This window comes from Oreochromis niloticus, linkage group LG5 (genome assembly GCF_001858045.2).
Source record: "Oreochromis niloticus isolate F11D_XX linkage group LG5, O_niloticus_UMD_NMBU, whole genome shotgun sequence".
NCBI lineage: Eukaryota > Metazoa > Chordata > Actinopteri > Cichliformes > Cichlidae > Oreochromis > Oreochromis niloticus.
The window spans coordinates 9,198,267-9,222,960 of NC_031970.2; the positions used below are offsets into that span (position 1 = coordinate 9,198,267).

Sequence of the window (24,694 nt, forward strand, 5' to 3'; positions counted from 1 at the left end):
GGTATGAACACAGTACGAGCAGAAGTGTTTTTTTAACTGTTTATCCACCCTTTTTTCCCACACGTCACAATGTTCGGAAGGTATTTAGTCTGAAAATGATTTGAGGTGCTAATTTTAGCTGAAGAGCATCTGTGCTGATACAAAATGCCGTAAATCGATCAAAGACTTCTTTGTTGTTATTCTTAGGACAGCCAGCATCTTTGTAGCCACGGGCAGTGTAGAGGACATTTTCAGACGCCTCCTGGTATCTTCAGCTTCTGCCTCCCTTTAAGTGCACGGAATATGCTCCCTGCAGTTTAAAAGAGAGAGCAGGGTGTTCTATTAATAGCTTTTTGTTGGTGGAAGAGATAGGAGAAGGAGGAGAATGTGAGCAGAGACAGAAAGGTGGAGAGAAAGAAAGATTTTTAAAGAAATCCTTCAATCCTTCAGTGAACTTTCTGTGGATCTCTGGTCTTGACATCCAAATGTAAAAATCCATACTAGGAAAGAAATGCACTAATAAAAACAGCTTGTTTTGTATGCTGTTAAATCAAGTTTTTTTTATTTATTTGAGTTTTTATTTTCTTTGTTTAGATCCATAAAATGTGCCGTTGAAATTTCCTATATATCTATGAGGTGCTCTTTTATTCTTGATTTCTTATGATATCTTGTGATATCTTGTGTCATCTTCTCACCAGACACATCTACACCTGAGTGGTTTTGCTATCTGCCGGCTTGTGCTCTTCTATCTTCGGTCCACTTGTGCTTTAACTACAGCAATGCATTGTGAACGGGAGCACTTGGGGCCTTGGTGCTGTAGCTACAGCTCTGCTTTAGTCATTAGTCTTGCTTAGATCCAGCGATGCAGTGCAGATCTCTGCAGCATCTTTGCTGAAATCGGGGCAAACAGTGAGAGGCAGATGGAACAGAGCAGCCTGAGCAAGGACACAGGCAGCAGGAACAAAGCCCTGCTGCAGGTGGCTGCCACTGCCACAGAACTGTTGTGAGGGAGCAACGAGTGAGACTGTGTGTTGTTTGTCAGGGATGGTAGCATACCCACAGGAGCATGGATGAGTAGTCATACAGGCTTGCACTGTGCTTACCAGCTTGTAATTAGGAGACGAGAGCTGTGGGACTTGGAGCTAATCCAACAGGGCTGCCCAGCATCAGACCACACCCTGTTATTACAAGGTGTTCAGCTTTATTCTCATTAAATCCAGCCCTGGAAATAGTGCCATGAGTTTTGAAATGGTTAAATTCATCTGTTTAGAGCAGTGTACAAGTCACTGGCTTATTTTATTTCATTTTATTATATTTTAGCATATTTTTTAAAAGGTTTTTGTATTCAATTTTAGTTGTAAAACAATTCAGTGATGGAAGAAATGATTACTGCCCTCTAGGGTGGCATTGCTGAAACTACACAAAGTCTGTAATTGTAATCAATGTGTCAAAAACACCTTGTGGAAGAAGTATTGAGATTCTTAAATGAGCCTGAGATTGAATTCCAAAGATTTAAAAGTTAAATATTAATTTAACAGATGAATATCTCTGTGAGTGATGTAAAATATGATTTTATAATATTAGAAAATTTTAAGCCTCTGAGAATGGCAGCTCTGTTTAATCTAATTCCTAAACAGTTAATGCAATGTTTTGTTAAACTCCTTGAATTAAAGCCGAAAGCCATTCTTACAAGCACATTTTTAAATTTATTTTATTTCATTTTAATATTTTATTCATTTTTTTTATATAAAACTCACTGTGGTGGTGTGCAAAAATTGTGTCTTTGTTCAAAAACATATGGACCTAACTGTATACATTGTACAAAGTTAACTCTTTGTATAATATATACAAGAATACATTAAATTCTATCTATATTTTTAAACTCAAAATGCATAAATAGCCTGACATTTATAAATGGATGATTAAGTCTTAAATGTTCCAGCGAGCAGAGAGGGTACTTGCTTTTAAGGAAAAACTTGTAATATCAAACAATATCACGTGTCTATCATCGATCATAGGTCTTAGGTCAAGGTGCAGATCTCGTGTCTCTGTCAAAACACCTTCTGAGTCTGACTTCCTTCTGTGCCCCATACGATCATATGCTTCACTTTTTCACTGTGCCAAAGACCAGCAAGTGCTTGTTTCTGCAGGAACCTGAGCAAATGTAGTGGAAAGACAGACAGTTCTTGTGACAATGTGAAGGTCCCATATTAACTCTATCACCACTGCCCCATAAGAATACACACAGACATGGTTTTTATAGTTTGACAGTTTCAGGATTTTCTTTAAAACTACCATTTTCCTTTATTTGACTCACAATGGTGGCTCTAAAGTTCATCTGAATAGATATAAGGTCTTTTTGACCTGTAACAGGTTCAATATGTTTTTCTTTTTGTACATTTTGGGTCACTTTAGGAAAAGTAATCAAAATTCTGACTGAAAAGTAACATTTAGGTCATTTATACTGTTGTCAATTCTCAAAATGTGTCATATTGGGCACAAATGGGAAATTGGTCTAGTGGTTCACAGCTCCCTCTGAAGGGTCAGCCTCCCTCTGAAGGATCATGAGATGATCAAAGCGAGTATAAAAATCTAAATTTATTGTTGTTTCATCACATATACCAAATATTTCTAACTTTTCAAATTGAGTTTTGCCCTGAATGACTGAAGCAGCAGTGATGAATGCTTTTCTGTAAATTTCAAGAGAGAAAAAAAGGCTGGAAGGCCCTGATTAAGCTTTTATATACACTCTATTAAAATAAAATATAAAACATTGTTTTGTTTTATGTGCAATCTTTCACTTCACTACATCTGACATCTGGAAACTAGAGATAAAAAAAGGGAAATAGAGAAATAAAAAGTGTAATATCTAAGTACCTCAAGATTAGACTTGAGTTTGCTTAAACAGCTGCTTGAAATAAAAACACTAGGCTGTTCTCTGCGTAAACACTCTTGATTGTCTAATCAGTAATTGAGTCTAATGAGATACATAATGCAGCCCTGGGAGTTTAGATGGAGTAGGACCGTCTAACCCTTCTCCTTCAGAGTCAATGGAGAATCAATACATTCATACACTAGACCGCACACTCCACTTATCTGGGATAACAAATGGGCTGGGTTAAAAACATCCTACTGATGGCCAGATACTCTGAAGCCAACTGATTGAAACAAAATCAACAGACCTGTGTTCAAGAACAGCGGTGTAGGTCACATAGAAACCAGTGATTAATGGCCTTGATAAATTTCAGTTTGTTGTTTATTGTGCTGGGGTCACACACAACAATCCACAGACTTGAGATACACCAAAACAGTTAAAGACAGTAGACTACAGTATGTTTAATCTCTGTACAAGTTGGTTTGGCAGTCTATCATTTGAGGCAGCGACAGATAAAGGAAGTTGATGTTTAGGAGCTCTGAGATGTTTATATCTTAATGTTAGACGGTCTGAAGAGGGTCTGAAGAGGCAAAATTTATCATTGAAAGAGCAGAGGCACAATGTAACAGGAAGAGGGAGGTAAATGTGCCAGAGATATGTCACAGCTTATAAACTGTAACTAATGGCTCTTTAATGTGTGCTTTTCACTAATTATATCTATATATTTTTCAGTTACATAATCTAAATTTAAAAAAAAAAAAACATTTATCAAGAGTTTGTGCAACTCTAATCGTTTTTTTAAATGGAATCTTCCATCAGTCACTTTTCAAGAAAAGATGTTTAATCACTTTCTTCCATATGGTTAAATTTAAAACCTCCAGTTTTTCTTTTTCCTGATAATTAGAAATTTGAACTGGTTTTGGATATTTCTAACTTTTGGGCAGAGCTAGGAATGTTGTTACCCCCATGAACTACACAGACAGGATGGGTGTAGCTTCAAAGTCTGAAAAGTGACATCTTGCTGAGTTTATTGTGTTATTTGCAAGTTTAAAGTCTATCTTAAAATGTAATCAAATGATTATTCCATAATAATGTTTATTTTTCAAATAATTTTCAAATTGATAGTGAAAATAAAGAAGATTGTGTTTTAGGGTCTGCTATAACTGTTTACCGAATGGGGATCCTGCAGTTTCTTGGAGTTGTCCATTGCTCATCACATTGGGGTTTAATGTCAAAGGCTTTAAAACAGGAGCTCACTGACTAATGGGTGACATCCAGTGATGGATTTGTTTCTCAAAAAATTTAATTACTTGTTATTTTTTTTAAAGCTATCCATGACATTACTTAATATTTAACAGTATAAAACAGACTGGCACAAATCCCTGTCCAATCACTTTCTTTCCAAGACCCAAGTCTGATTTTAGATTAATATTTTTTTTTTTAATATATTTCCCATTTAGTTACAAAAATTATTTCTCTGTATTTAACAATATAAAAATGGCAAAAACAGAAAGTAATTCATGTGCAAATATGTGTGATGTATCTGAACTACAGTTGCCATTGGAGTGAGCAATGATCAAGAATGGAGCACCAATAAATGCTATAAATACACCACGCAATGTGTCCATAAAACATTTATGCAGTCACTGCAATTCAGTGAATGTTAAAGTTGAGAAATAAAACTCACTGAATGCAAGAAGTCAACACAGTATGCTCCGCATTGCTTAACTGTTATAAAATGGCAGATATCAATGATCTAAATTAGCAGTTTTCATTTAAACTGTAGGTTCATTAAACTTGCTGTCACCCCATGTTAATCAGTCCAGTCCACTGTGATCAATCGCTGATCTTTCTTGATTACTTAACCTAAGGGGAAAAGTCCATCCCTGCTGCTGGCTGTGTACGCATCTTGTGGAGGCCATTTCTAACATGTTGAGCAATGAAAGAATGTCAGAGGCTTTAAATATCCTGTGTGAGTTAATATTTTATCAACATCTCAGTCCCAAGGCCTCTTCCCCCTTTTACATCCCCACATCCAACTCTGAGATTGTGCACAAAGCAGGAACGGTATACTTTTTGTTTTAAACCTACCAGCTTTTTTTCATTGCCTTCCCTTCACATTCTCACAGCTTGTGCACTTTCTATTTTTCAACAAAAAATGCATTTTCCTGCTAATGGGTTTGCAAATGCAAACCTTTCCCTTATAGAAAATGTTGGTTGTCTTATCTTGGCACATACGATTTCTATCACATGGATCAAGCAGAGAGGAAATTAAATCTTGATGAAAAGAGGGCATTCAAATGTGCTTAATAGGCAATCTAATTTAGAGTTGCAAACAGAAAATGAGCTGAGCAGCAGAATGAAGGCAGCTCCATGTGTGGTTCAGTGTGTCCCACTGCATCCACTGAGCTTATTCATTATGTATGCAATGATCTCTTGATGAAGGGGCCTGAAACAAAGCATCATCTTCATTGTACAGATGGCACTGCTGGTGCTTCTTTGCCCAGAAACACTCCAACAACACTACTTGTTTTTATGGAGTTTAATGAAATGTGAAGGGTTTTAACAGCAGTGGCAGTTAAAAATACTCATAGATTTTCTATAAAAGATAACTCAGATTAATAACAACTTTTACTGCTTTACACTGCTTGTAAAAGATGTTACTCATCAAGTTCATTTTATCTTACAAATGAAGAAGGCAGCCTACATTTACACTTATTGTCAACAAAATGTAGAAGAGAGGGGAAATGAAGTTTAAAGGTAAAACAGTTACATAATTATCTGTGGTAAACACAGTGTTATTTATGTAGAAACCAACTTCTTCACTATCTTTCAACCCATTGTATTGTATGTTGCTATATGTGTACACTCTTCCAGTGCAATTAGGCCACAGATATAGTGCCAAATCTAATAGTGTAGATAATCTGAATAAAAATTGAATTTACCTCATTGCTGATTTCTAGGCATAATGCTTTCAGTGCACATAACCAATAGACTGTCAAATATTGCCAAGGTGTCCAATTCGACACTTGAAAATACTCAAATTGTTACAACAACAGGATTATCCCTTAAGCCAGTACCAGCTATTTGCCACATGAGGCAGCAGAACAATTAGTAATAAAAGGTAAGATTGACTAAATATGTTAAAAACCTGAAGCAATCAGAAATCCAACTGATTTGATTGCTGATTGCTGAAAAATAAGCAATTAATGCAGTGAACTATAAGGCAGAGACGTATTTTCTATGCCTTCTGACCCTAAATGGCTGTATTATCATTTGAGAAATTGGAGCTGGTTCCTGCTGACATAATTGAGTTCCCGGGTGGAGCATTTATGTCAGGTGCAAGAAGGCTGCCTTCATTCATTATTCATGTTTGATCAAAGAGAGTGATCAAGTACCACTGAGGAATGCAAAGTCATAATAGTAGGGTGAAATTGGGTTTTATGATGGATGGTACTTCAATACCATTGATACATAGAGGTTAAACTGGGATGTTTTTCAGTCATTTAGGAAAGGAAAATATAGAAGTGTAAACACAGCACTTCTCAATAAACTGCGATTAGCTAGTTTTTCATTATTAGACCCACAGTGGTGTGTGAAAACCACCGCTCTGACTTCTGCAGGCTGAAAGATTTATAGGCTAGCTGCTCTATTCTCCTGAAGCAGCAGCCCGTGCAGCCACACCATGGCAACAATGGCCAACAGCTTTCCACTGGATAAGAAGATACCCAGTGTTTAGAGTTGAATACCTGTCCATCTGTCCCCACCAACATGGCCGCAAGCAGGGCTTTTCAGCACCTCTGTCACACACGCTGAGGTATCTAATTCCTACACATACGAATACACGGAGGCTGAACAAAGCAACCAGAGACCTCACGAGGATTAAAGACAAGAGTTTGGTGCAGAAATATTTTATAAGCCAAACAGAAGTGGTATTCCAGGAGAGTGTATTAGAAGCAGAGGATTACACCGTGCATATTGTGTGAGTTTTAGAGCTGTACTGTGGTGATAAGGCCTATGTTGGCTTCAGAGACAAGAACCTGCATTATGTGGAAGACAGGTGCTGAATGTTAAATACGTTTATTAAGGATAGAACAATTTACTGCATTGCAATGTTTACACTGATATGTGATGAATAACAGAACTTGATCAGATTGGATTTATTTAAAAAACACTGAAAAACAGTCCTTCAAAAAGAATAAATTGCTAAGCAAAAAGCTGTGTGGTACAGTTTTGTCTGTATCACTAAGTTAAGCTGTTTTAAAGTGTTCGAACGCAGCATCTGAGACTAGGTGAAATTATTTTATTAAGCTTCAGTTTTGATAATATTATTAGATATCGTGTCTTATTTTTACCAGATTAACATTAAAAAACATTCCTTTTCCAACAAAATGTTTTTTTCTGCATTTAACTATATAAAAATGAAAACAAAATGAAAGAAATTCAGTCATTGGTGTCAATTATCTGAATTACTAAGCTATGACAAAATATAGTTAAATTACTAGTTCACTGCTCCCCATCACTGAACCCAAGTTATTAGAATATTGAAAATGAATTCAAGTAATCTCAGGCCATGAAATCCTTGTAACTTTGTCCCAGTGGTGTGCAAAACAGAATTTCCGTTGGATTGAGGCCTGGACTTTGCCCGCGTCATTGCAACACTTTGATACTTCTCTTTGTCAGCCATTCTCTTGTTAATTTGCAGCTGTGCTTGAGATCATTGTTCGGTTGCATGACCCAGTTTTGGCTTTAGCTGTCAGACAAATTGCCTCACATTTGACTTTATAATACTATAATACAGAGAAAGTCATGCTCTGTTCAGCCATGTGGCTGCAAAATCATCACTCCTCCATCACCATGCTTGACAGCTGGCAAGAGGTGTTGTACACTCCAGTCTTGCTGGCAGTACATCCAAACAAGCCATACATGTTCAGTCCTTTTCTAAGTGTACTGTCATGAGCTTTAGCCCTGAACATGATAACTGAGGCCTGTAAAGTCTGTCATGAAGCACTTGGGTTTTTATTGCAGTGTCTCTGAGCATTACACAGCTTGACCTTGGGGGGAATTTGGTAGGATATCCTCTCCTGGAAACATTGTAAAGTTGTGTTAACACCGACCTGACCCACAATGAGAGAGAGAGATGCTTTTAATCACTACCTTATTAACACAGTAAGCAGCTTTGTGTATTTGATTTGGCAGATTTTTGCACTGGATACCCTTCCTGACGCAAATCACAAGGGCTTTTGTGTCACCATGTGGAACTGAACCAGGGTGCTCATTAGGCAAATGTGTAACCCACTACACTATGGGGTTCCTAGGATGGGCAAATGACTAATAGAACAGAATTACTATTAGTAGAGCAAAAAGGTTAGCACAGCTAAGAGTTAAAAGCAATTTTTAGTCATATAAAATCAAGACTAAATGATACAAAATGAACCTGTGTCTGTGTAGTGGCTCAACCCAAACAGATAGACATGAAAATAAAACAAAAATAAATAAATAAAATTTCAGTTTCATTTGTTTTATTTTATTTTTCTCCCTTAAGTCTATCAACCCCAACTGACTTTCAAAAAAAAAACATTAAATGGACCAACGTGAGGGCAAAAAAGTGAGCACGCAGAGAAAAAACACTGGCCTGTGACCAGTGAATCCTACGCACGGGTGTGAAATTTGATAGTGAGCCACGCAAGAGCACCTGGCAGGCAGACAGACAGGTTCAGGACTTTACTAGCAATGAGAAAAACGATCCCAATGCTGCATAAACACAGGTGTGCTTTCCTTTCAGCCTTGTTATACTGACGACGGGAGGACAGATGGACAAGACAAACGAGTGAGAAGAAGAAGCTTCCACTAAGAAATCACAAAGAAGTTTTATAGTGACATCTACTGTCCCTGTGTGCAGTAATTTTGTTGCTGTTGCTGATTACTACAGTGTTACATTCGCTGATATCTCCCTACACACTGTGCATTTCCTGTACAAAAAGCTTAATGAACGTTATCAACATGAGATAACGTTTACTGTGTTTATTTGCATGCTGCACAAGACTAAATGACTCGAATTTTGTTGTTGTTCAAAACATCTGTCTTGTATATTTAACTGTAACTGCCCTCCCTTCTGTTGAAACCTCACACTTTGGAGAGATTTACAACTGCTCCTTAAGACTCTGCAAATGCCCGGTCAGATATTTAATCAAACTCTGTGCGTGACGAAGTGCAGACAAGCTTCTTTCACGGCTGGATGAAGAGGTAAATTAAATAGAGGCTTTACATTTCACTGAAAAGGTGTGTTACTATTACACAGTTATTAATATAAGAAGACTTTGTACTATTTCTGGAGTGAAGTAGCAAAACAAACGTAATTCTAAGATTATTTTGTAGCTTAGTTTCCTGGGTAACTCAGTAATTCTTGTTTTATGGCTTACAAAAATGTATTAGGGCAACTATAGGGCGACATATTTGGACTGACATGTTTTTGCTTGTTGCCAATAGCAAATCTTTATTTTTGCATCAAATAAAATACATTTGAAAACTTTCCTGGCAACAACATTTGCTAGTTTGCATTTTTACAATTTAGCAGTGAAGTTTTTTATTGGTAAGAATAGTACTGAACAGTATTACAATTACACAGATGAGAGTCTTGATCGTGAAATATTTCACTAGTGAATATAAAAATACTTGTTTTTGTATCACAACAATATTTAAATGCTAACAAATCTCAGCTAGGATTCTCTCTCGTGAATCTCACTCATCAATCTCATCATTCTAATGTTTTGTACACATCAACAGGCCATATGGGAACATGAGGAGGAGGCTTGGTGTAACTCAGGAGGCTTTGGATGAGCAAACAGCGCCTGCAGCTATGGAACCTCCCTGTCCAACGGTGAGCAATGCTGATATCAAAACAGTGGGTGGTGTGTGGCATTCATCCTTGCTGTATGATTTCAGAATAATTCTTCCCACAGTGTGTTATGTTGCTTTGAAGGAATTTGCTGTTTGTTTTGAAATGATAGTATGCATTAGTTATACAAAAAATTTAAAAAAAGAATTTTTTTTTGTGCTTGAACAGAACAAAAAAGGGAACGAAATGTTGGTAAAGGAAAGTATAATTTAACCAGTGAGTTTAAGCCACCACAGAGGACTGTGGTGTTAATAGTCGTGGCTGCACCATGACTGGTTTGTTGTCAGTGTTAACCTCCTCTTGCTATGATGGGTCCAAAGAGTCAGTTAAGATTAGCACTTGTCATTTGATTAGTGAGGCTGGCTGGAAACAATCCAGCCATTTCAATTAAGTCTGTAGTATTTAGTCATCACAGTTTATCTGTGAGGGTGATTCTCCAGGCTGATCTTCTATATTACATAATCTCCTTAGTGGAGTCCTCAGTCCACAGTATGAACACTGGAGTCTCTCTATCATCCAATCCAGACCAAATCCTTAGTCTACTGAAGGGAAGTGTGTACAGAGGAATAAAGACTTAATTACTAGCACGTTCGTCACCTAAAACCTCAGTTCAAGACCTGTAGGTTCAGTTATGTGAAAAAATAGGTTAAAAAATCATCTGAAAATTGGTGATCTTACAAAATATTTGGACAAGCAATTACTAAAGTGTATACAGACAAGGGAATATGCAGTAGATGACAATATGATTATAGCATCACAAAGAAAGTGGCTTATTTAATCATTTCATTTAAAAAAACAACAAAGATTTATAATTCTTGTATTGGAAAAACTGAGTACCTTTGGCCTAAACCGCTATTATAACCCCAGCATGAATCTGTTCTTTTAGATATTTATATATTTACAAGATCTTCTTTATCAGTCTTTTACTGACTTGGTGCCCCATACTGCAAGGGTCATTGTTTCATCTGCAACACTTTGAAGACTTGAAGCTACCTGATTCTTGAGGCTGTGAAACAACCCCAAATGACAATATTTCCAGTTTAAGGCTTTACAGCTGGTATCCTTGGTCTGCACCAAACATATCTAATTTTATTGTGGCCAGAAATTCCCATCTTCATTCATCTTTCTAGAGTAGCTATGTTAGAATTTGCGTATGTGTTTACTGGCAAAAGGGTTTTGTGTTGAGGGATTTTGCAGACTGCCAAGCTTTCTTTTTGCTGGTGTGCCTCCCATGCAGGTCAAATTTGTGCAGGCTCTCTGATTGCAGTTTGACAGCAACAGTTTCAAATCTTACCTACAGAGCCTGTGATGAAATTTTGAGCTTTTTGGAGTCTTTGCATCAAATGGCCCTCTGTTGATCTGAATGTGTGTGGGCAGCCAGTACTGCACAAATTGTCAGTATTTTTGAAATCTATGCCATTTGTAGATGATTAATAATCCTTCCCTATATTCACAAGAAAGTGAATCTTGGAAAATTAGATTTCTAATCTTTTTTTCCATGGTTGAACAAAGATACAACATAAGGGGATACAGCAGTCATATAATCTGCATCTTAAATCCTCCTGGATGAGCATGTCACTTTAGCTTCCCTAACATTATACTTTGACTTGTGTAAGGGTTTTATATATAGTTCTCTGCAATGAAGACACCTCTGCTGCAATATATAGGATTACAGACCAGATGTTGTTACCTCGCTATAAGATTACGAGGCTGAAATGTCTAATCCGTGCTACCTGACGTGCACTTTGAAATCTTGTCCCCCTTCTAAGCATATGGGCTTCTGAGATAGTATTACCTAGATCATGTGCACAAGATGAGTAGTTCCCAGCTTATGTTCATTGTCATTTCAAACAAAGTATTCAGTCTCTTAGCAGTGAGTAAATAGTGTAGCTGTTGAATGCAACTGAGAACAGTCGCTAGTAAACAGCAGTTAAATAAGCTAAAATCAATATTTTTTATTTACAGTGTTTCAAATTACAGTGTAAAGCACATTTCTTTCATCATAGAACAGCAGATTGTCAACTGAATCTGTGGTTCTGCTCAGCATTAATTAATTTTCAGCTCGTTGTTTAGCTTCTGCCCCCACAACTTAACTTCGTTTGTTATCTCCCTCGTGGTGTTGTTTTAAGGCTGCTGCAGGCAGTGAGAAACATTTCCAAACAGCAAGCAGTTGAGGAGTAGTCGTTGAAGATAGTGGAGCAACTGCCAAAAGAGAAACACTGAGAGATTCTTCTGGTGGCAGGTTATGGGTGTTAGAGCAATTAATGTTATCAGCAAATGCTATAAAGCTTTGCTAGCAAGCTGTCATAAGTAGGGGAATTTGCTATAGAGATGAAAACTATGTTATGTATAACGCTGTAAAGATGTTTGCTGTTGAGTGTTTGGGAAAAAAAGTCAGTGGTTTCAAGTTAAAGCAAGTATACATTTCAAAAACATTGAACCTGCCAGAACATAATGTTTATTTGACAGCTTTATAAGCTTGCTGCATTATTGTTTTAAACCCTTGGGGCATCCTGGTGGATGGAGGATTTAAGACACTGACCGTGCAGTCTGTCAGTGTTCAGCTATCCTTCCTTTCTGGCATTTCTCCTTTTATATATCTGCTGTCCCTGTTGAACAAAAGAGATGAGAAATTACACTTATAATATATTTAAACTACCCAATAAATTATAATATAGTTTGGGCACAAAATTCTATCAGTCAGAAGGCAATTTTACCTGTGAGATTTCACAAATAGTCATGTGGGGAAAAAATATGTTTTCCCAGGATTCTTTGTGGTCCTATGAGAAACAAAACACCCCATGATTCAACAGCACCTTCTATATAATATTTATTCAGTTCAGTAATGTTTGTGGGCATTTGTTTATTCACAGCTTTCTTAAGGTCCCATCACAACATTTCCATCGGGTCGAGATCTGGACTTTAACTGGACAACTACAATACCTTGACTCTCCTTATTCAGGCATTCTGTTGTAGACTCGCCTGTGCGCTTGGGATCATTGTCATGTTGCATGATCCAGATTGGGCCAAACTTTAGCTGTCGGACAGATGGTCTCACATTGACTCTAGAATACTTTGGCATACGGAGGAGTTGCCCAGCTGATGCTGATAGATACCAAATCACACTTAACAAACATTTAACTGAAGCCAATAAAGTGTGAGATGAAGCACTAGGGTTTTGTGCAGTTTCTTTCAGCATTCTACAGTCTGACCAAATTTCCGAGGAAGATTTTGGAAAGTGTCTTGAATATTTTCCACACGTGAATAAACGTCTCACTGTAAAATAATGGATTTCAAATGCTTGAAAATGGCCTTAAACTGCTTTGCAAACTTATAATCTTCCTCTCAGTGACTGAGTTGTCTCATTGTGTCCTCATTTTTTTATAGATCAAGTCCTGAGTAACCCAACCTTAAGTGTTCATTAAGGTGTTTGTCACATAGATATAAAATAAGCTCAGAGATTAAGCGGGTGTTATAGACAGGGTGATTAGTTTATGTAAAAATGTAGTTTGTTGTTGTTCTGGTTTATGTGCTGAAAATCTAATGTGTTAGACTTGTACATAGTTAAACATATATGATCAAATAATGTTGAATCCTGGATATGGATTTGTAAGCAATGAAATTTGAAATAAGGGGGTAGGAACAAGAAAAGTGTAAACTTCATCCTACTCCTTTTCGAGCACACGCATTCTGTAGACATAGATATATACATGAAAACTTGATGATTTTTAAGTTTTGTTTTTTGTCTTTTTCTGTTGTTATTTCAATTATATTTGCATGTTCGAAATAAAATTATATCTATCTATCTATCTATCTATCTATGTGCAGGAACAGTTGCTTCTCTAAGATCACTGCTGATGTCTTTTCTTCTCTGCAATGTGTTAACACACATCTGAATGCTCTGGACAGCAAACTGCCAAATTTTCTGCTTTTATAGAGGTGCTCATATTTGCTGATAATCAGTTAATCAACTACATTTGATTAGCAGCACCGGCCTCTTAATCTCTATGGAAGTATAACTATCTTTTTGGCATGACTGTAGTCACATACATATTTGCTCAGCAAAAGTACATTTTTTGCAGAGCAAAAGACAGATTAATCAAGCATTCTAATAATCCTAGTGCTAATTAAATTAAATACTACTTTTCTTCATTAGATTAAAAAGTGAATGCTGGACTTTTAGCTATTTCAGTATTTTCAGGGTGTGACATTGCTACTGTTACTAAAGAAACTTGATACGTCTTTCACTTCTTTCAAATACTGCAAATTTTAAGCTTTTATAAGCAGTTGTTACTATTTCTAGCAGGTGTCCATGGCTCAAAGTCAAGCTCCATAAAGGTGTGCAGGAGGTGATTTGTACCCATGCAGCGTCAGTATGGTTCACACAAGCCTTCACATTGGAGAAAATGCTTTGTCAACACACTGTGTTTATCGGTAAGGTGACAGTGTCATCGGGGAGAGGGCTGAATGTTGGGAGGGAGGAGATATGGATGATGGATTGAGGGCTGCATGAAAGGGCAGAGGGAGGGACGTTATCCCTCTGGTACCTTGTCGGTACTCGTGAGACAAGTAACACTGCAGTAGCTGCAGTCCACGTCATCCTGGAGCTCATATCTCAGGCATTTACCGCCCCTTTCCTCGTTTCAGTGACAAATCGTTTTGCAGAGGAATGCATCGATTATTTACCCTCTTAGCCTGACTCGTGGAGTATATGAACACCCCTCGCTGTCCATCTTCTTGTCCTTCTTTGCCTGTAGCAAATTCTATTATGAAGTGTTTAAGTGACAGGTCATGCTTCGGCTGGCTGCATTTTCAATGACATGTCCAGGATATAACAGGATCACACAAGAAAAAGATCCCTACATATCGAGAATGTTGACCTAGCTGGGTGATGTTTGCACATGCAAGTCTCTGTGTGGCCATGCTCTATGTGCATGGATTTTCCCTAAGTTAATATTTATGAATGTACATGAGCATGATGTTCATGTGAGAACACATAATGACATGCCAAGAGGTGAGTGTTGATGATGTATGGGAAAGCACAGACTGTAAAGTCTTAATAGTTTTCTGTGACCTTGACGCCATGTGCCTATGCCTGAAGTAGTCCTGCTCAGTATTACAGGGGCTCAGGAGACAGCCGATTCCTGGCTGCAGCAGAGCAAAAATGAGATGAAGGAAGGATTTCTGGTTTCCATCAACTGGTTTTATATACAGTAACATATTAATCAAACTATGCTGCCAAATAAGATGACATTCTGAGAAAGTGCAAGGTTATGTTCAATTAAACTATACCAACTAGTATAACATCTCTGTAATTAAAGTATTTGAATTTCAATTGGACTTTAGCTGCTTTATTAATCTGACAAAATCTCAGTTTGCGGAAGGTGCAAAGATATTTAAGTCTTCACACCCCAAGGGGAGAGTGCAACTAGAATATACTAAATCCCTGTGGAAAATTCAACCATTTATCAACAGAATTCATTAAAATATGTGTTGTAATTCATATTTTTCACAAACTAGAATTTGCACATTATAGATTTGCATCACATGTTTGCAGAACCATTTTAAAAAGCGGATTTCTGTTAAGATTTAGAAAACAGTTGTGACAGTTTTGTCAATGGCAGGTGAAGTAATAGTTCACATCTGTGTACATGTGTAAATAAAAGGAAGGTGAAGCCCCTAGGAGGATGTGTTCTTCTGCTTAGGGTAATGAGAGCTATGGCAAGTGTTGTAACAGGGGAAGAATATGGTTAAATCCCAAGGTGAGGGTGGGTTGGATGATCCTGTATGTGGGTGCTTACTCTGCAGGAAAGGAGGAAAAGAGTGGGTCCCACACTCCCTTTGCCTCATCAAATAGCGATTGGCTCCTGCGGAGTAAATCTCCTATCACAGAGCTTACCTATCTCCAGTGGTGGAGGAGGGAGGAGGGAGAACAAAGCCAGGTGACCCCCACATTTAAAGTACAGTGAGTTCGCTTTACGTGTGTTTTAGTTTGTCTGTGTTTGCGTGTGTGCGATTGTGTATGTTTGTGAGTATGTGTGGGTACCTCTGGCATCTCTGGTTTCGTATTCGGTGTTAAATTACCCAGTGGGAGCTTTAATAGAGCTAGAGACACTCTTGATTGTGAGTCTGGATAAGGGAGAGTGAAGGGAGTGAAGGGGAGCAGAGCGGAGCTGCCAGGCAGGATTAGAGAGGACACAATAACTTCTGCAGAGCGGGGACATGGGTGAGTGGTACAGGCATCTGCACACAGCTGGATTTAAACTTTTAACTTTTTAATTGAAAATTTGGATGTGATTTGGGAGCGCTTTGATGTTCAGACCTTATTAAGGTAATAATATCATTTGTCGTGTCTTTCAATGTCATCTCGGTGCGAGATAATGCTGAGTTAACTCAGTTTTAAGGTTTCTGCAGCAAAATTTTTTTTAATTGACTCAAATGTCTGAGATCCAAGAACGTTGTCCAAAAAAACACTTTTTTGTCCGTTCTTTAATTGGGCTCAGTAACTCCTTTCCTAACATATTTCAATATATCATTTCAGTTGTTTGCATAACCTCTATATAATATTCCTACACAAGAACAGGCTGTTACATTATCTGTTACATTGCAAGTGGAAACTGAGTCCCAAGTCTGTCGTGGCCCTTGGTGTCTCGTGGACACAGAGGTTCCATCCTTCGAGCGTGTGTCAGGATTTGGTTACCTGTCCGAACCAGACAAATGGAATGATAAACAGCCTCTTAGAGATAAGGTAAATGTGATGCTGATAGACTATCCTGAGGCTGAACAGCATCTGGATGGATTAAACAAGTCACTAGTTAGGTACTTACAGACAAACATTTAGATACTGAGACAAAATAAATGTGCTTTGGTTTTGATGAATCTCAGAAGGTTCAGATGTTTTTCTATAATGAAACAGTTTTGCCAGACATATCAGCAATAATACCATCCATACTCCGTGTAAGCATTTTCAGGGCCGAATTTGCCGAGTTTGTGTTTTCGTTTAGGTTATGGGAGAGAATTGGGGGGGGGATAACTGTACAAGCAAAGTATCAGATGGCTGGCACTCTGCTTATCTAAACAGGAGCTGACAGAGGTGTATTGCAGCATTTGTCCAATTTCACAACATACCTTTTTCCCACCCCTATTTCACAGATTACACAGAGGTCTGAACCCAAAAAGTAGTGTACAGCTGCCTGAATGATAACCAGGAGGAGGGAGCCCCTGCCAGGATCTTCAGCGTGGCACCAGCTGTGGTGTCTCCTCTGTCTACAAAACAAGGTTGATAGACAGAGCTGTGGCTAGTGACAAGACAGGCAATGGAGGTACCACTTGTTAATTTTGAAAACATGGATGATGTTGGCATCAACCTGGGAGACCCAAACGATTCTGGGTACCCAACCTCACCCACATCAGAGGCCGCTGATCAGAACCTTTTAACCCAGCGTTTGACTTCTCCTCAACAGTTACCACACAGAGGACGACACAGCCATCAGTCTGGTGCAGAGGGGCTCTCACCTTCCACTCCTCTTACACTGACCACTAAAGCCAACTCCAGCAGTGGCAGTTTGATCTCTAATCTAAAGCTCCTGATCAACAGTGAGTCTCCCACCGACAGTGTCTTCAGTAAGATGCCGAGGGATTATTACGAGAGTGAAGATTTGTTTGAAAAGCACTGCATGGAAGAAAAGGATGAGAAAGTTGTCATCAATATTTCAGGACTGATGTTTGAGACCCAGCTCAGCACCCTGAATAAGTTTCCAGAGACACTGCTTGGAGACCCTATGAAGAGGATAAGCTATTTTGACCCAATGAGAAACGAGTACTTTTTTGACAGAAACCGCCCATCTTTTGATGGGATTCTCTACTACTATCAGTCAGGAGGGAGAATCCGCAGACCAGCCAATGTACCTTTAGATGTATTTGCTAATGAAATTGTTTTCTATGAATTGGGTCATGAAGCGATGGAGCAGTTCCGTGAAGATGAAGGTTTTATCAAAGAGCCAGAAGTTCTTTTGCCCACCAATGAACTCCAGCGACAATTTTGGCTACTGTTTGAATACCCAGAGAGCTCCAGTGCGGCCAGATCTGTTGCTCTGGTTTCTGTCCTTGTTATTGTCATCTCTATCTTCATATTCTGCCTAGAGACTCTGCCAGAGTTCAGGGAGGACAATGACTTTATTCCAGGTGTAACCCAATTCATCAATGGCACCCGAGAAGATGCTAACCTTCATCAGACCACTAAAAACCTGCTGGCATATTTCACTGACCCCTTTTTCATAGTGGAGACTATTTGCATAATTTGGTTCTGCTTTGAACTCGGTGTCCGCTTCGTGGTGTGCCCCAGCAAAAGTGATTTCTTCAATAACATCATGAATATCATCGACATCGTCTCTATTATTCCTTACTTTGTAACCCTGGGAACAGAGCTGGCTACAACACCTGATGACGATATGAACTCTAGTCAGAACATGTCTTTAGCGATCCTAAGAATCATCCGACTAGTGAGAGTCTTCAGAATTTTTAAGCTCTCCCGACACTCAAAGGGACTTCAGATTTTGGGGCAGACCCTGAAAGCCAGCATGAGGGAACTGGGCCTGCTAATCTTCTTCCTATTTATAGGAGTCATCCTATTCTCAAGTGCCATCTACTTTGCAGAAGTGGATGAGCCCCAGACACAATTTGTTAGCATCCCTGATGGCTTCTGGTGGGCTGTGGTGACGATGACCACTGTGGGTTATGGCGACATGTGCCCCATCACCATGGGAGGCAAAATGGTCGGCACTCTCTGTGCCATTGCTGGTGTCTTGACCATTGCCCTGCCTGTCCCTGTCATCGTGTCCAACTTTAACTATTTTTACCACCGTGAGACTGAGCAGGAGGAGAAACAGGTGATGGATGCAGCAGCAGAGGCTGCCCAGAAAATGTCAGCTGCAAATAAGTGTGGAAGCACACTTTCACTAAACAAAAGTAACAGCACCTGGCAGAATGAAAAGAATGGCATGCACTGATAAAGAAACTCAAGTATTTATTTATATAAAGGGCATAAAAAACAAATGGACAAAACAAACATATCCATTAATAAGATACACTGATTATTCAGTGTATCTTTCTCTCCGTTTTATACTCCAAACATGGCAGCATTTGTGTAGATAATTACAGTATTAAAAAGCACCGTGTGGTCTTGTGGCAACTGGGATAGGCTCCAGCCACCCTGCAACTCTGACTTAGATAAATGGTTATGGATAAATCTCTGGATGTATGTTTGGCGAGACAGTTTTCACAGAAGTTGTCTGCCTGCATGTGGATGTGTCAAAGTGCAATTACTACAACTACTGTCAGTTACCTTTATGAGCATGACTGAAAGGTATAACATATTATCTTTCATCCAGTGCACTTTGAAGAAAAATGTCATAGCTTATATGTACTTGAGAGGCAAATTCTTAATCTTGGAAAATGTTATTGTTAGAGTAAATACTGTAACGACGGGATAGGCAGTTGCATAATGTCCTTCTGGACTGTATTAGCGGACTAAGTGACGGAAGAAAACAAATCAAAAATGATTTTGAGCAGCAGTAGAACTGGAAGTATATTCAGTACTCATATTACATCACAGTCCCATGTCAGTCTATACTTCATCATAATCAGCAGAATCTTGAGAGGACTTGGCATGATTTTCAAGGGCAGATGAATGTTTCCAGGCAAGAGGACATCAGCACACACAGTGACTTATCAGCAAATCTATTCTTGTGGAGAAGCAGCACTTCTCCATATGACACAGCATAACAATATCTGTGTGATAAACAGTTGGTGCATTAGCATGTCCGCCATAAATCTTCTAGATGGCTGAAGAATATAAATCAAATATAATAGAGTATAATGTAATACATGCAGTAGTTGCATGAAGAAGTTTCAGCTTTTAAAATCAACTTTTCTTTTATTATTTGGGATTTTGCTCCAAATTATGCACATTAGATATATGGATCACCTTCTAAAGTGTAATGTGAATTTACCCTTTAAAAACACATCAATCAAATGCACTTAATGCTTTTTTCCACATATCTCTTAAGCACTTTTGGAATTTTGCACCATCCACTGTTGGCAGGGGAAAAAAATGTGTAAAAATGTGAAAGAACATGTGTATTCAGTTTGTATCTGAGGGAGCTGGAGAAAGGCAAAAAAAAAAAAAATCGACTTTTGCACTCTTATTTGAACATATCTCCATTTGCCTTTTTTCTCTCATTTTTAACTGCATGGCATAGTGTGCTGGAATGAGGTTTACTTCTTGTTATCAGCAAATGAATGTTTGAATATTTACTGTGGCTGAATGTACTGTAGTATTTTAACCATAATAGTAATGAGTATTGTATTCCATGTGATGGGAAAAGCCAATACCTTAAGTGGATTTGAGAAAAGAAGAGAACAAATGATAAATGTGCACAGTTTATTTGAATTGGTACTATATATGCATGCCACATTTTGACCTTGAAAATGTACTGTATGTAAGTTTATGAAACATATAAATACAGCTTGTACTAAAGTGTAAATGAATATAGTTGAAAACAGTTGGTACCTTTCTAATAACCTCACAATATGCAATAATGATGTGACACGTGGATGAAAAAAAAAGTATTTTTCACCCATGGGAAGAGCAATACCTGTAATTAAAATGCAATAAGGTGACATCAGCTGTCACTTGGGTACTCAGCACTTTACAGTGTCATAAAGCACTTAATATCTAAGGACTCTTACTGTGTGTCAACATTGTACAGTTCAAGTCATAATTTGCTGTTTTATTTATTCAGCAAAGAGTGCCTTTCATTAAATGTGTATTCTAAAAGTGTGAAGTTTCCTTTAGATAATTTCTTTTCTGGAATGAAATGCACCTATGTTTAAATTTAAATCTTTAAAACATCTTTTTTTTCCCCCTGTGTTTAATAATAATGGTGATGAATGGAGGTGTAAGTCTCAGTGTATAGCTTTGGGCATGAATACTCATTAACGCCTCATGTTAGCTGTTATTAACGCCTACTCGCTGTTGGTTCTCTGCTGATATCATGATGGCATCCCTCTCTGTATCTTCAGGTTTCTATAAAAACTCATGACTAACACTGTGTCACATCACGAGACAGAAAAAGTCAGGCTGTTTTAAATATTGATGTATATCAAGACTGGAGGAGCAGATGTTTGGCATTGTGTGTTCTCTAAAAAGCCTATAAAGAATAGAATTTCTGTCAGAAATAGGTGTGAAGATCAAAAAGGGATTATCAAATTATAGAGCATTCTAAAAATGGAGGGATTTTGAGTCAAAAATGTGAAATAGAAACATGATTAGCTTTTCCTTTCTATTGGCAAAGCTCGTCACTGGATGGAGAAATCCTAATACTGTGTGCCTAACAATGCCTTTGACTGGGATCGTTTCTGAAGCAAAAGCACCAAATTAAATATGCAGACCTTATGAATCATTTATAAGACTATCTATCTTGGCTTCTAAGGCTAGGCACTGACTATTTAACTTGTTTTACTGTCCCATACAGTCACAGGAAGGAAACATTTTCAGTTGGTATGTGTAAATGATATCAAGGTATTATGCGTGTAGATTTTATATATCTAATGCATTTTTTGTTCTAAGTCTTGCCTCCATCAAAAAAGTAGTTGCAGTGTTTTCATGCTGAAACATACTGACTGTTTTATTACCGTCTGTTTGGAGCCCTGTTAGTGTCTCTAGTTAACACTCAGGTCAGCGGGCCACCATTCTGCCCCGCTGATCACTGATTGTACAGTGATAGCCCAAAGACAAGGTCTGATAGCATTTTAGCATTTAACAGACAGGTGGCTCTGGCAAGGTCAAAGCCAATGTGAGGCTATCATTTATAATTCATTGGGTGTTTAATGAAGAGATCACATCTATCCTGCCTTACATAAAGATTCACCCCAAGAAATCCATTCAAAGCAGATGGTCCAGTCACTGTGACACAGCATACTGTACTGCACCCCTTAATGGATCTAAAAATATCACTGTTGCATGACTCTGTTTATCCTTTTACTCTCCAAGTTAGTGACAAGCTCTGTCTCATTGCTTTAAAAGAAAACAATGGACTGGTCTCACATGAAAGCTCAGACAGTGAGTCTCATATCAGTAGATTGGGTTACTGTTTTGTCAGCAGACACGTTAAGCCAATTTCAAAGCTGCACAGACAGCAGCCTGTGTACTGTAGTTCACACCCTCCTGAGGGCAAAGTCACTTGGACCTCTGCAGCTTGTGTTTGTAATAAAACTCTAAAAAGTCTCTAATTTTTTCCAGTGACTTGGATGCTGGAACAAGCCCAGTAAAAACAAGGCTTGATGACCTTGTTGTTATAGAGTTTTGATCAAAGTGTGAAGGCAGCGCTGCAACGAGTGGCAATGCAATCCTCACAGCTTTAATATTGATTAAAGTTCTGCCACGTTCACCTACGGTATTACTTGAATCATTGATTCTGTGCCATGAGTTTGCTGACTGAGAACTTTTAGACATGGCTTCTGCATTACTCTTATAGATTCTTTATTAACTAAAGAACTAATATGATGACCTTAGAAAAACAAAACCAAAGAAGAGCTGCTTTATAACAAATAAGCAGTAGATTTTTGGCACAGGACAAACCAATCTTGCAAGGTACTCCATCTGCTCTCTCAGCACTCGAGGATGAAGAACAGACAGGTGGACGTACACCTCTTTTCAGTGGGGAGGGGATCAGGCATCCTGACACTATGTGATAACACGATGCTCCACAGATGGGGCTTTGTTGGGAAGTCCTTCTCCTTACCATTTCGTTGTTTTGTTTGTTCACCTATGCTGGAGATCATTTATGTTACATCTAAAATGTCATCACACATGAATCAACTTCCAGGTAATAATTAAAGAACCTCATATCTCAGTCCTCCTTATTTGGATAAGGCTGATGATATTTTATGTATTTGACTGTCAATAAATGTCATTAAAAAATTAAAACAATGAAAGGATTATAGTAAATGTTACTTAATATAAGGTAAAGATCATATAACATTTAACATAACCCAAACAATTCCTTCTTAGCAAGACTCTGCAACACTCTCTTATATAAAAGTGACGTTATTTCTGGTATTTTCTGAATCCTCAAAGTTTGGCATTTGGCAAAAACCATCTGGGTTTTATGTAGCCATGTTATAAAGCGACCATATTTAGGTGAGTTGGAGCTAACTAATTTTTTTACGTTAACATTAGCAAGTTTAATGTTAAAGTAAAAAAAAGAAATTGGGAACACCGCAACCAAGTAGTCTTTCCTACAAGACTTCTTCAAAGTCCACCAGCTGGGCCGTTGTAATGGGACTAATGTAATTCTCAAGTCTGTGTGCCCACAAGACAATATCAGGGACAGACATGTTTGCAAATGAGAATTTTAAGTCGACCAGAAACAAAACATACCCCAGCGGGCTTTAAGCCTGGATTATAGTTAGTTGCAGACACAGTCACGGATAGCTCAGTGCTATAGCTAAGGTAAATTCCCCACGGACCCTTCCGCTCACCGTCCATTGATGAAATTTACGCCACTGTAACCCAAGTGGACCCCCGTGGACTCTGGGACACGGAAGTATAAAACTCGCTTTAGACTGTATAGATTTAACGTGCAGACACAGATCTCTGCTGATTATTCATTTTTATTAATTGACTAGTTTATTTCAAAGATGTAAATATAACTACATTATATAACTACAAAAAACTATAAACAAAAACCAAGGCAAAACACAATGAGGCATTATGGATATCTCTATATACCAAGGAGTTTTTTACATTCTCCAAAAGGAATAGAGTGGAGTTTACACGTTACATGCGGTTTACACTTTTTAAAATAAAATAATCCTAGACTTAAGCCCAACCACCTGGTGTTTAAACTGTCTGTCTGTAACGGGTAGCCAATCAGAAGAAAGCTGATTTCAAGGAAAAATGTCCTAAAGGGAAAGGAGCTTAAACAGCTGTTTCAAGCATCTTACAGTATAAAATGAGGGTCTTCTTAATAAGAAGATTAATAAGAATTAGCTTGACCTCTGAGTTATGCAAAACTACTTTAGTGGAGTCCAAGAATTAAAAAAAAATATTGAGGCAGAAATGGGCACATTAGGTCCACTTTAATTTAAACAGATGCCTTTTTAAAAAATAATTTCAAGGATGAGGAAAATTAGCAATAGCAACCAAATTCTTGTTGTGCCATGCTGTAAATGTGCTAGTTTTGGGCTGATAGTTAGCTCAAGTGGCCATTTTCATGAACCTGGCGGTTTATGCAAAATATACTGCCCTACTGAATAACATATACAAAAACAAATAAACTATTTATTTCTATTTTATTCTTATTTACTAAAATCTCTAGTCTCCAACTGTTAAGATTACTGAGCTTTACAGTAAAATTGGATGTACTGCTTAGATTTATGTTTTAAGTGAAATGGATTTCCTTCCCCTTTAACATCTACAATAAATGTGAAACTGTGTTACACATTAACAGATTCCCACTTATAATTCCTTATCGGCATATGACTTCACGCCCCTCTGATCCTGATTCAGCATTCACAGTATAAGGACTTTGTTTCAGAAACCTCTTCAGTTGTTAAATGACATGATGATGAACCTGCATAACTCAGTTTCACTTTCTGGTGGCTGGCTTTCAATGCATCGTATATGCTATTATACCATTTAATCAAAAAGCCTCTAGGGTGTATTGTACAGCAGTATTATTGGCTAGAGATATTAATGTAATCACTGTATGCCCTAGTATCTGTTTATATGTGTTTTGTTAGCACAGCTCTGCATTGCCTGGGTAATACTCATCTATCATTTTAAGACTGGAGAGTCCCTAGACAGAGGATGAGTAATTATTTAAACAGATAAAGATTTACAGCAGGTAAACGCGCTGTGGCTGCTCCGCTGCACTGCG

The 24,694-nt window shown here is 38.0% G+C and overlaps 1 protein-coding gene across 5 annotated transcripts; it reads left to right on the forward strand.

Moving 5' to 3' along the window:
• Positions 1-71: 71 nt before the first annotated feature.
• Positions 72-22,743, forward strand: LOC100696918 (potassium voltage-gated channel subfamily A member 10). 5 transcript variants are annotated; one of them, XM_025907102.1, is made up of 3 exons: positions 72-9,734; positions 15,561-15,694; positions 16,905-22,743. In XM_025907102.1, exon 3 carries the CDS (start codon positions 17,069-17,071, stop codon positions 18,758-18,760), a length of 1,692 nt encoding a protein of 563 aa, XP_025762887.1. In that variant the 5' UTR covers positions 72-9,734; positions 15,561-15,694; positions 16,905-17,068; the 3' UTR covers positions 18,761-22,743. The 5 variants fall into 5 exon arrangements, with proteins under 5 accessions (XP_025762887.1, XP_025762889.1, XP_013132051.1 ...); XM_025907104.1 differs by lacking the exon at positions 15,561-15,694 and having other exon boundaries at positions 16,905-17,074; positions 17,216-22,743; XM_013276597.3 differs by lacking the exon at positions 15,561-15,694 and having other exon boundaries at positions 72-9,446; positions 9,641-9,734.
• Positions 22,744-24,694: the final 1,951 nt, after the last annotated feature.